This window comes from Arachis ipaensis, chromosome B01 (assembly GCF_000816755.2).
Source record: "Arachis ipaensis cultivar K30076 chromosome B01, Araip1.1, whole genome shotgun sequence".
Taxonomy (NCBI): domain Eukaryota; kingdom Viridiplantae; phylum Streptophyta; class Magnoliopsida; order Fabales; family Fabaceae; genus Arachis; species Arachis ipaensis.
The window spans coordinates 127721245-127734067 of record NC_029785.2 but is presented as its reverse complement, the minus strand read 5'-3'; the positions used below and the strand labels follow the sequence as shown (position 1 = coordinate 127734067).

General features: G+C 35.3%; 3 protein-coding genes and 1 long non-coding RNA gene across 4 annotated transcripts in view; 3 read left to right on the top strand and 1 right to left on the bottom strand.

Annotated features, from left to right (window-relative positions):
- LOC107637514 (protein trichome birefringence-like 10) lies at nucleotides 7-3983 on the top strand. Its single transcript, XM_016340925.2, has 3 exons — nucleotides 7-1604; nucleotides 2354-2902; nucleotides 3128-3983. The coding sequence occupies exons 1-3, from the start codon at nucleotides 1051-1053 to the stop codon at nucleotides 3474-3476; spliced, it is 1452 nt and encodes a 483-aa protein (XP_016196411.1). The 5' UTR covers nucleotides 7-1050; the 3' UTR covers nucleotides 3477-3983.
- LOC110263262 lies at nucleotides 4091-5246 on the bottom strand. The gene is made up of 2 exons (XR_002348601.1): nucleotides 4556-5246; nucleotides 4091-4353 (listed from the first exon to the last, which is right to left on the bottom strand). It is a non-coding gene; the product is annotated as an uncharacterized LOC110263262 (long non-coding RNA).
- On the top strand, nucleotides 7199-8527 carry LOC107637503. The gene is made up of 2 exons (XM_016340916.2): nucleotides 7199-7714; nucleotides 7830-8527. The coding sequence occupies exons 1-2, from the start codon at nucleotides 7592-7594 to the stop codon at nucleotides 8073-8075; spliced, it is 369 nt and encodes a 122-aa protein (XP_016196402.1). The 5' UTR covers nucleotides 7199-7591; the 3' UTR covers nucleotides 8076-8527.
- LOC107637491 (glucose and ribitol dehydrogenase) overlaps nucleotides 12437-12823 on the top strand; it is a gene marked incomplete in the record, with an annotated part of 2014 nt that continues 1627 nt past the window's right edge. The window contains 1 exon segment of the mRNA XM_016340904.2: nucleotides 12437-12823. Within this exon segment, the coding sequence (XP_016196390.1) occupies nucleotides 12778-12823 (46 nt within the window).

The window sequence follows — 12823 nt, the reverse complement described above, 5'->3', positions numbered from 1 at the left end:
AAAAAAAAAAAAAATTGGTTTGTAGTTGGTGCTTGGTACGAATTAAGATTCCTTCATCCAGTATTCAATAATGATAACTGCTCCGCTGCAGTGAATGGTGAATAGCATGGATCCGGCTGTGATTATTTTCTAGTAATACTGTTAATGTTAAATTGGGGGGAGATAGTTCGTGGAACCATGGAAGTGGCAAGTCCTTCAAACAGATAACATGAATTGATCTGCAGGAGACAATCCACATGTGAGTCCTAATCTCTTGCTCCTTCATTTACAAGTCATCCTCGCGTCACGTGACATCCTTTTCCAATTTTAATTTCATTTTTACTAATTGACAAATGCATCATCCTAGAACCTTCACTTAATCACCTCTGCTTTTACTACCTTGCTCCTCATTTTCTCCTTTCCTGCCTAAGCTACTCCCTCGTCTACAAATAAATACAGCATATTTGTGACTCTCAAATGCTTCAACCGGTCAACACTTAACATTGATCAACATTGACTCTCACCACTTCATTTATTCAAATAAAAAAAATTTTATATAATACAAATTATAAATTCGATAATAATTAAATATTTACCTCTCATTCCGAAAAAATTACCCTCCATATGAGAATGAGAAAACCGTGTAGTTTTTTAGTTTTAACTGTTAATACTTAAAGCCAACATCGTTGTACAGAGTTTGCGCGTGTATACACGTTCCAATCAGAAGCCCAATTCCCTGACTCGCATGCATTGTAGCACCGACACGTGTCCTCTGCAGTTGTTCTTTGCCCTTTCACCCTTGCCCCCACGTTTTTATCACATTTGAGTAGTGGGATTCAACCCCACGTTCACAAAATCCTGTGTTACTTCAAGTCCACCGGTCTCAGTTCGTGTAGGAAATAATTGCAAGGCAGTGGAACTCTCCTTTGCTTCTTCAACACCCATATGTATCTTTCTTTTGGCGTATTCATTTCATTCATTACATTTACATAACTGACCTACCAAGCAAAGCATTCTTCTTCTGTTAACTGTTGAGTTGTGGTGGGGGCATAAAGGCCTTCTCTTACTTGCATGCCACACTTCTCCTCTTACAAGTTTCCGTTTTTCATTTCTGTCTCATTATCACTCATCACTCGTCACTGCCACCGTTACCGCAATACCCGCATTCTCAAAACTGTGATGTCTTCCCCTTGGAGCCTATCGCATGCACAGCAAGAATTTCATGAAGCTTTTAGGAGGGTTAAGCGCTTTAGGTTGTTTGAATCCTCTCTGGGTGCTCTTGGTTTCGTTCTTGTCACTGCCTTTGTCATTTGCTGCTGCTTCTTTTTGGATAACAGAGATTTTGCTGCTAGATTTGGTCCCAATCCCATGGATAAGCCCAAGAGGTTCAATTGGTTGCAGATGAAAGGCTCTGTTTCTGGGGAAGGCAGAGTTGAATTCCTTCAAGAAAATGGTGGTGGCTGCGATCTGTTTGATGGGAACTGGGTTTGGGATGAGAGCTACCCTCTCTATCATTCTAAAGATTGCAGCTTTCTCGATAAAGGATTCCGATGTTCTGAGAATGGACGGCGGGACTTGTTTTACACCAAGTGGAGATGGCAACCTAAAGGTTGCAACTTGCCCAGGTAGCCTCTCATGATTTTTGTTGATTGTTTTCAAATTTGGAATGAATTATGATATTTAGAAAAAGAAGAAAAAGGAGAAATTGTCAGAAACTTGATGACAGCGACAGAACGGTTGGGTTGCAATTGCTAGCCGTTGTCTACAGTGACTTTAATTTTATGTAACATTAAGCTTCTGGGATTTGAAACCCGTGAAAATGACAACTTTCACAGCATAATCTCAAAGTCTCTTTTGGATGGCTCTACGTTATTACTTATTAGTAAGAAGTAAGCAGGACTCCAATAGAGTTAAATCTCTCTTACGCAATTAACTAACGGTGGAAGAATATAATTAAGGGCCATCCTGTTTTACTCCTAAATATTTGTCGTTTTCTTTTCCTTTTCCGCGTTACTTATTTGTGATACTTTTGTCTTTTCCTCCTTTTGGAAAATGATGCAAACCCTTTTGTCTTGTACTTGGTGCTTTTAACTCTATATATTACAAATGTAAAAAAAAAAAAGAATATTTCAACAAATTTTAATAAATGTATTTGTTTATTTTGTTTTTAATGGAAATGTGATCTTGGTGAATTTCAGTAATTTCTGCTATACACAATGGCCTCATAGTTATGTGATTATGTCAGTTAATCATGGATCAGATCAGTGGCTATGCACTCACTTGATTAGTAATATTGTTGCTGTCTCTGAAATCCGAACTATATGCAAAATTAAGTGAAATAAACTTTGGTTAATGCATTCCTAATGAACAACAGATTCAATGCAACAATGATGTTGGAGAAACTGCGAAACAAACGGATAGTGTTTGCTGGTGATTCAATTGGGAGAAACCAATGGGAGTCACTCTTATGCATGCTCTCTTCTGTAGTGCAAAACAAGGAATCAATCTACGAAGTGAATGGCAGCCCAATCACAAAGCACAAGGGCTTCTTGGTGTTCAAATTCAGGGATTATAACTGCACGGTGGAATATTATAGATCACCATTTCTGGTATTGCAGGGCCGGCCTCCCGCCGGAGCTGCTGCCAAGATTAGGACAACACTGAAAGTGGATAAAATGGATTGGAACTCTTTGAAGTGGAACGATGCCGATATCCTTGTTCTTAACACAGGGCACTGGTGGAATTACGAGAAGACCATAAGAGGAGGATGTTATTTCCAACAAGGCATGCAAGTTAAAATGGAAATGCAGGTACAAGATGCATATAAGAGGTCCATTGAGACAGTGTTGAATTGGATACAAGATACAGTTAATACCAGCAAGACACAAGTTTTCTTTCGTACTTTAGCCCCAGTGCATTTCAGGTTTGTTTTGGCACTTGAAACAAAACACTAAGATGCAGTTACTTTCACGTGAAGTTTATAATTGAGAACTGTTAGATGATAATTTAGTCAGACTTGTCAAATCATCTAACAGTTCTTAAATATTAACTTCACGTAAAGATAATTGCATGCATGTGAGTTTCCACCATCTGCAATTATAAAGTTGTGTTCTTTAGAAACTGAATTGGTGTGATGTGTTTTGGACAGAGGCGGGGATTGGAGAAACGGTGGAAAGTGTAATTTGGAGACACTACCAGAGATTGGGTCGTCATTGGTGCCTAATGATAACTGGTCCAAGTTCAAGATAGCAAATTCTGTGTTATCATCAGCAAACAGAAATAGTGTGAAGTTGAGTGTGTTGAATGTGACACACATGACTGGTCAGAGAAAAGATGGGCATTCATCAATATATTATCTGGGTCCGGTTGTGGGTCCTGTGCCTCATCATCGGCAAGATTGCAGCCACTGGTGTCTCCCCGGTGTGCCTGATACATGGAATGAGCTCCTCTATGCTCTCATACTAAAATCTCAAGCTTCTCATAGATGGAACATGTAACACAACAAATCCTCTTAGCTCATTATAGGGAATTATTGGTCTTCAGAAGAAGCCCAATTTTTGTTTTTGGATTACAACTTACTTGCAGCAAATAAATCAATAGATTAGATGGGGGGAAGCACATGACAAAGTATAATTACCAAAATTCTTGAATGCGTCTCAATTTCACAAAATTCACATCATTAGCTTGTTTTTAATCTTCTGTGGCAATACTATTAAAAACAATCGGGTTTTCCTGTTAACTTAATAATGGCTTGGTTAAGAGTTAGCAACCGTACAATATATACACGTGCAAGAATCTTCAACAATCACAGCACCTCTATTCTATTGACATCAGTGAGTGCCAATCAAGAACTATGGCGGTCTCGCCACCATAATCGATGGCAGAACCCTACTTTCTCCTCTTGTTAATGTTTCCTCCGCTGGCGCCCCACCCCGTCAAGATCCCAATCAAGAAGTGCCACGTGTTCATCACAGGGAACCAGCGGCATCGGGCCGCAAGGTCAGGTACACCCCTACTCCCATTCCCCCAGTTTCTACACGAATAATGATTATTGGAATAAATCTCTGTAATGGTCCTGAAATTCACGAAGATCCTAATTTCTTTATAGTGGTCTCCCAGAGATACATCTCTGGACACCATAGTAGTTCCTATTCGGTGACATGGCTTAAATCCAATTTATTTCCAATTTGGTACCGAGCTCAATATATAACCCTAATCCCTAATATAGCGCTTATGTTGTGCATTTCATCTCCTCATTTTTTTTCTTTTTTATCATCTTTTTTTACTTCATCGATGATTAATGTTGATATTCAGAAACCATGATAGGAGATGATAGCACTAACATGGGGAGTTCCATCGGATCCAATGGCTGCTCTGCGAGAATGCAGAACTTCAAAATTTAAACTAATTAAACAGAGCATTCTCATAAAATCCCAACCTAATCAAACCCTAGAATCACATTGACAAAAAAAAAAAAAAAAGCAAACACCAACTACACTCACAACATAAACATAATAAAGAACCATCAGGCATTGGAAAAAAAGAATAAAAAGAAATTATCTTCACTAAAAAGAACCTCTTGCTTATGATGGAGGAGACAAACGACGAAGTGAGACCTGATTCAAATGTCTTTCTGACGCAAGAATTTTAACCCTACCAACGGAACTTTACGGCAGCGCCATTAATGAATAGAGGAGGAAAAAAAAAAGAAGAAAAGGACGGGTGAAAGTGGAGAAGACGAGTGAAATGAGGGTGTTTGATCAAACCCGTTTTACATGCTTAATTTGACTTGAATGGCGTCGTACTTGCCAAAAGTGGGCGCCAAACTAAAACTGACAACATTTTGGCAACTGCTAACTCATCACCGGAAACGATAACAGGACCACTATGGTGTCCTGAACTTTATCTAAGGGACCACTATAGGAAAATTAGAATCTCGAGAACTAAATCGGATAATTATGTGAATCTTAGAGATCATTATGAGATTTATTTAAAATTATTGTTTTCAGGTCATCAGGTGGGGATTTAATGATTTATGGTTCGTGGCTTATTCCGTTACCGTTATTAAATTTGTGTTGAAACATGATAGAAATATGACCAAAACTCAGGTGCTTTTGATTTCGCCGTTAAATGAAAATTTAGTCAAATCAGTTAAATTATTGAGTTTCCACCATAAAAATATACTATTGCCGTATCTTTTCTCATCTAAAAGATGTATTATGACATAATATTAAATTTTTTATCATAAAAATATTTAAAATTTAATTTTTGTTATTATTTTTAGTCATTATTTGTCGTTAATATTTAAAAGTGTGAACTAAAACTATATAATTGAATTATTAAACCAATAAAATTGGATTGATAGATAAAAATGATAGTAAAAAATAATAAATTTTACTTACTTTCGAACATTTCTCATAAAAAAATATATCTATACAAAAAATTCAAGCAAATAAAAGAAAAATTCTTACTTAAAAAAATATAAAAAAATATGACCATTCATATGTCACCTCTTAATTTAAGTAGATTTTGAATTTTTTTTTGTGACAGCTCCATTGATGGAGTTGTCAAGGAGAGCTTTACGGAATAGTTTACCCTGTTTGTTATAACACCTGTAGCTTTGGTTATGATGTACTAGAAAGAATCTGCATGCACGCTTCCCCTTCCCCTGTATTGGAAGATCTCACTCGAGCACAACATGCAGAAACGACCATAAATTTTCTCATCTGAGAAAAATATAAGGTGTCGTTTTCTAGGGAATTGATGGGGTTATAGACATATGTACAATAGTAGTACAATGATTTGGTGCTTGAAATTTTTTAGGCTTTGCAACTGTAAGCATTATTAGTATTTAGTAATTTGGTATGAGGTATATGATATCATATCATGCCGTGTTGACTGATGTTTGTTAATCAAGGCCGCAAGGCTAACAGTTACTGCCATGTGAAACTTTAGAGTTGAGCTATGCCATCACATGCGCTTATGTTAGAGTATGGATATCTAGAGTTGATTAAGTGCTTCTCAATGCCGTTTTTCATCTCAATGAATTGCTGTGGTTTTCTTTGAATATGAATATCTTGATAAGATTGGGATGGATTGTCAATTCATTTTGTTCTAGGCAAGTGCGCACATGTGACTATCGTTTGCCGCCCTTTCATGATTGATACCTTTGAACATTCTGCTACCACCCATTTACTCACTATTATTTTCTCATCCCTATCCAAGGAATGATTTTACACTGCTTTCACTACAAAATACAAATCACACGCTTACATAATCGTTTCGGATATATTAACTAATAATTACCTATCGAGAGAGTTACTTCTCCATAAAATCATGCCAATGATGGGAGTGTGGAGAATAAATAGCCATTTTGGTATCTAAAAGATTTCGATCTTGTCTAAACAAATTTATACATTTATTTTTGACCAAAAACTCTCAAATATCTTCTTGAGTTGACTAATTGGTCTAATCATCAACCTATTATTTGGAATGATTAAGCTATTTTGTCAAATAGAACAGATATTTAAAAAAAATTAAAATCTTTCGAGTGACAAAATAGTTATTTACTCGAGTGCCGAAGTATATAATTAAAGTAGGACAACTTAGTGTACAAATCGGTAACTGATTTCTTGTTTTAAACTCGTGACTTTGAGATCATGCGGAGAAAACTCTAACCGCCGTGGTTCCAAGACTTTTCTTTTGTTGGAAATTATAGTTGCATTAGTAAAATTGCGTATATGATTTATGTGTCCTTATAAGAATAAAAGGATAACTTAGGCAGACATTATACATGCAAGAAATGGTCACAAACAAGTAGAAAAGGATGAAGAGGCAACATTTTTATTGACTAAAAAGCTGAGACTGCTGGGATACAAACACTTGTGTTGACGAGTAACACAGTCAGGGTTAGCAAGTTGTGTGTTGTACAGTAGCAATCAAAGATTAATGTATTGAAGTGTCCCTCCAAAAAGGTCCCAATATACTTTTGATACACTATTTGTTAGTTGGGACCCACAGCAAGTTGTTCAATGTTAAATGATTCAACATGAAGATCCAGCGACCGTAACATACAAGATTTGTCATGCTGGTTGAATCTTAACCATGAGCAACCGCTACAAGATACAAAACAGGATAGATAAGGACCCTTTGGGACAAATAACAAATAACTCTGCCGCACTCTGAATACCATGAACCATAACTTCCTGTCTTTGGAGAGATAGATAAAGAGGGTACTAACCACAAACCACAACCAAGTAAGCTAAAAGAATAAGGATTAAACCAATCTTGGATTAGATATCTGGACATGGGTTGTTCCTCAACTATGGATAATATCATCCACCATACCAACACAAACACACTAACATGATTCTCTTTGGACAGATTGGCCAACTGTGATTATGGCCCCACCAACTCACATGCCCATCATAAACATTTCAACTCTCCCATGCTTACCCCTTTTTAATTTAATTTCCCACCCTATATAAAACCCTTCATATCTCGTGAGTTGTGGGACAACAACAAAGTTGGAACCAGATACAAACTCTTCCCAACACAGGTTCCATATACCAAACTATTACTAACTGAGAGATTTATATCACACACAAGATACATGGAGGTTGCTGTTGAACTGGATGATGATCTGTTCTTTGCAGACTTGAACAGGCAAATCTCTCTCTTAATCATGGATGAAGATGAAGACCCTCTTGTTTCTTGTCCTGCAGACTCTCTTCAGGTTTACTTTCAATTCAAACCCTTTTTAATTACCCCAAAATATGTCATACTGAAAAGAGGTTATATAAATTATTATTTGTTTCTAACATGTTAGCTTGTAACTACTTCTTTTTCAGTCTTTCTCTGGAGCAATTCATGCTCCTCCACATCCTGCTCTGTTCTATGAACAAGCTATGAGAATACAAAGCAAAGGGACAGGCGTGTTTATTCCACAGTCCACACAGCCAAGAAGGAAGTATAGGAAAGGAAGATCTGGTTCCAAAAATCAAAAGCAGTCTCAAGATAATAATAATAATAATAATACAAGAGTGGTTTCTCACCAGGTTCCTATGGCCAATTCTTTGAAACCGAGAAATGGTTGAGGCTTGAGGTTGATGTTACCAATAATCCTTCTGCAAAACTGCATGATTATGGAAAAAGAAGTTCTACTGATTATTATTAGTTACGTGGCCGCCAATTTCAATCATTTAAGGGTCTAATTCTTTAGTCTTTAGCAGGTAATAATAATAATAATAATAATTGTATGGTCAATTATTGTACATAGGAATGTCATGTATACTTACTATTAGCTATAGTCTATTATAAGAAGGTATACTAAAAAGTATTGTGACCCTTTCACCATGTGGACAAGGACAAGCGGTGGATATTCCTTATGACCTTATCTGGTCTCATAACATTATCCTTGTTTCTAATAATATCTGCTCAATATGTGTCCACTTAATTTTGTACAGTGCATGTGTGTTATGTATGAGATGGCAATCAAAAGATATGGATGATATCAAATCACAGTATCACACATTATTGATGCAAGATATTTTATTAGTTTTCCATCTTTTTCTTTTCCCCTTTTACTTCATACAGATGAACAAATCAACTTGCAGATATTGGCAGTTGGCTACGTAGCCATTTCTTTGGAACAGTATTTATTGAACACTTTGCTATAACAGTATTTATGGTGTTTTTAGGATTGTATGTTAAGTTGGGAATCTTAATCCAATAATAAATAACAACAATTATTCCTCTAATAATATGATAAGTTCCTAGTCGGCGTTTGTATTCAGATGATGATTCTATCAGCATTGTTGGCAAAATAAAGCGGTGAATATGATTGTATCCGTAAGCTTTGGGATTAGGCCATTTGATTTTAATAATGACATTATCAATCAATTATTATTCTTTGGGCCGCTGTAACCTCGAAAGCAAGATTTGTTGCATAATTGAGGATACCCTGATATTATGCATTGGACCACATGATTGGCACGGAATCTCATCATGATACCTATCTTTTCTATTTTATTACCTTACAAGAAATTTGAAGATTCATAACTATTATTCTTTTCACATAACTCATCCAACCGTCTCACTTTTTCTTTTCTAATACTGAATTATTATTATTCGAGCAACGCCAACTGATGAGAAAGTAACATTTGTAATACCGTTAACAAATACCATCGTATTGAATATTCTGGCTTTGTGATTCCCTATCTCATTAAAAAGAAAAACATACTAGTAGGGCAGTACCACCGTTATCCAGTGATGAACCAAGTAGATAAGCCACCCCCACCACTCATTTATTAATATCTTATCAACAGAAATATGAATTTTTTTTTTTAAGGAAAATTCTTCAATAAATTTAACTAAATATTTATTTAATTTTGTGCATCAGCTCAATAATGTTGTAGCTAGAGATATTTTCTTTTCCTATGAATAACGGGCATCGTACGTATACTGCTTTTTTGTCGGTTCATCCTGATGAGAGTGGTGCTATAACAAGCTAAGATCAAATGTTTCATGACCTTCATTTTCTGAGAGGGTCCCAATCAGGGGATAAATTATGAAAAATTGCAAGAGATCAATAATTTTAGTATAAGAAAATAATTAATATGAGTCTCACCGGAAAATAATAGAGTATTTGTATAATGTGTACAATGAACTGCTTATTTAGTCCAATATAAATTAAAAATAAAAATTATTCACGAAATAATAAATCTTCAATTTCAAATTTTAAATTTTTAAAAAATCCAGTTAGTTATTTTAAAAAAATAACCATCTGAAATTCTCCAATACTCTTTTCTTTTTCAACCAGCGGCCACCTCACCTTCATCAATAATCATCACATTTCATCATCGCTACACGCCACTCACCCTTAATAAACATAACCATTCACTTAAGAATAAAAATAATTATCTGCATACCTAATGAATTGAACATCTAACATATTTTAATTATATATAACTAAACTCAATCCAATCAAAATAATCATCTACATAAAAATAAAATAACCATATGCATACCTACTAAAATGACCATCCTAATTTGACAATTAAAATAGAAGAAGATGAATAAATAGAAGAAACTATTATTGTGGTGAAACATAATTTTGAAGGACTAGTTATGACAAAAGCGGCACTGTTGTGAAGCATATGGGTCAAATCATGAAAGAAGCTAACAATGCTTGATCCGAAGAAGAAGAGCATGGTAGTATCATCGGTGAGAAGAGACTTGAAGGAATGGGAGAAAGTGAAGGCGCATCGGAGGAAGTGAGGATGGTGTCAGGAAGAAGGCACACACCGGCTGCGACGGAAGCGCTGGATGTCCAGGTTGCTGCGGTGCCGTTAGTTTGACCCACACAATATGCGCGTCCTCCCTTGGCAGTGGCTTGTGCGGCAACGGCGCCAGTCAGAACAGTGTCGGTGCGATTTCTGATGGCGACTGGTGACCGTAGCGTTAGTATACCAGCAAAACTCCATAAGAAAGACATAGAACACCGACAAACCGTATTGTGAGACAGAGATAAGAGAGAAAAGTAATGTAATTATTTTCAAAACCAATAACAATCTTAATATTTAATTTAAATTTTAAATTAAAAATTATTTAAAATTAATTAATTCTCTATAATTTAATTTTAATCTCAAATTAACTTCATTTTACATATTATATAAAACATATATTATCTTCTCGTACTTTTTCAATTAATATTGGTTAGTTAATGGTTTCTAAGTGATAAATCATAACACCTAACCATAACCGCCAAGTCCTCGTCGTACATGTACATGCATGCAATTCTGTTCTTTCACTAGGCCTAATTTGGTAATTTCCATTCATAATTTTTTAAGCGAGGGTCCTACTCTCTCCAAAGCTTTTTCGTGTTGGACTTCGTCATCAAATCGAATCTTAGTTTCTCTGTATATCCATATTTAGCAAACTAGTATATTGCTATATGTATACGGATAGGTGAATTATAGGGTGAGCCTGTTGTTTTTTATTTTCCCACCTCATCTTCTTGATGCCTTTGTTCTGCAGGTTTTCCTTTCTTTGTGTTTCTAACCCAAACCTTTTTGCTAATTCAATTTGTTCCCCTATAATATTAAAAAATTGAATAGCGTTCAGAACTTGGAGTGCATTGACAGTAGCGACGTTTTGGCGGGTTCTCTTCTCTTGATTCTTTTTTTTAAGTGAAAGCTAAGAAAAAAGAAAATAAATTGCCTATAAGCTAATCTAAGCACTTGGTTAAAATTTAATTTACAATTTCGTACAAAATAATTTTTCTCAATCACAATTATATATTTTTTCTAAACCTCATAATACTATATACACTAAGCTATTTATATGTAGACTCAAGAAAATGTACATACAGTTACACTGCTATTATATAAAACAATTAATGGTTGAGTTATAGTTCGATAATTCGAGTATTGATTTATTCGATTATGTTAAATACACACTAAAATTAGTTATAAAAACTAATAGAAAGAAGTTCTAACATCTAATTTTATATTTCTGATTAGAAATAAAACTCGATAACATGTGAAAAAATAAAAATACAAAATATATATGCCGTGGACAGCGGTGTATACAATATAGGAGTAGATCTTTTTAATTTTTTTTAATTATTTAATAAAGTGTGATATTTATTAATCATTCCATATTTTTTTCACAATTTTTTTTTATTTTACTTAAAAAATATAAAATAAAAGATTGAGAGCATCCATTCTCTATAAACATTTAATGCTTATCATTATTGAAAAATAATATTTTTCTAATGCTTTTCATATGTAACAAATTATAAAAGCACACGGACATTTTGTGAAATTGCAAATGATACCTCACCCTGGGAAAATATGCAAAAACCATAAAAATCGAAAGTTCCAGCCATATTTGCCAAAAGATTCCATCCTCTGGAAAGACATGAAGATCTAACGGCTTAAAGAATTGGTTTGGTCAGCGCACTTCTTTTGAAGGGGCTTTCCACATACGTGGACTGTATTTGTATAATGTATCGCCATTATTAAAACTTCTTATAGTGTTTTGATAAAATCACACGTGACGTCACCACGCAAATTCATATCATCTTTGCTTTCAAGTTAAAATAATTTGTTTTTTCACACTCATTATTACAATCAATAATGTAATTATTATTATTATTATTATTTATCAAAGTTCTACACAATTCTACCCTTTCATCCCGTTTCTGATGTGATGTGCTCCTGTCAGTATGCATGCAGTATTTAGTTAACGATTTTATTCAGTTGTCACGAAGTCATAATGGAAACAAGAGAAGCAAAGAAGAAATAGAATGCTGCATATATAAGCTCCATGTTTAGCGTTCCATAATTTGGATATTACTTTAGAGTATGTTTATGGATTATTACTTAGTAACACTGTTCTTGATGCATGCATCTCTGTTGTAAAATTATACATTCAGGCCATTTTCCAGTGAGAAACTGGTCATGGTCTCATGGAACTTAAAAGTGGAATTTGTACATCCATGGTCACACACAAGCTGCTTAACCCTACCGCTTGGCCAAGGATCTTAGATTGCCTTGTCGTGAAGAACAGTGGCAGTGCCCCCAAATATGACACGTTGGCAGCATGCACCTCTACGTGGCACCCCAGCACATTAGACTTCGGGGACATAACTCATCCTTACCAATACAAACCTATCTCTTCATCATAACAATCACCAACACCTAGTTAAGTTCTAATTCAACCTCTATATATTCTCACACCATAAACTCAACTAGCACAGCACCACATAATCTCCCTGCCTCTCATTCTTCAAAAATGGCGAGCAAGGATGTTAAGTTCCCTCCTCAGAGCCAGGACACTC

Coding starts and splice junctions, on each gene's coding strand:
- LOC107637514 (XM_016340925.2), top strand. CDS start 1,051: ATGCCACACTTCTCCTCTTACAAGTTTCCGTTTTTCATTTCTGTCTCA. Junction 1,605..2,353: donor AAAGGTTGCAACTTGCCCAG/GTAGCCTCTCAT, acceptor AATGAACAACAG/ATTCAATGCAACAATGATGT. Junction 2,903..3,127: donor TTAGCCCCAGTGCATTTCAG/GTTTGTTTTGGC, acceptor TGTTTTGGACAG/AGGCGGGGATTGGAGAAACG.
- LOC107637503 (XM_016340916.2), top strand. CDS start 7,592: ATGGAGGTTGCTGTTGAACTGGATGATGATCTGTTCTTTGCAGACTTG. Junction 7,715..7,829: donor GTCCTGCAGACTCTCTTCAG/GTTTACTTTCAA, acceptor CTTCTTTTTCAG/TCTTTCTCTGGAGCAATTCA.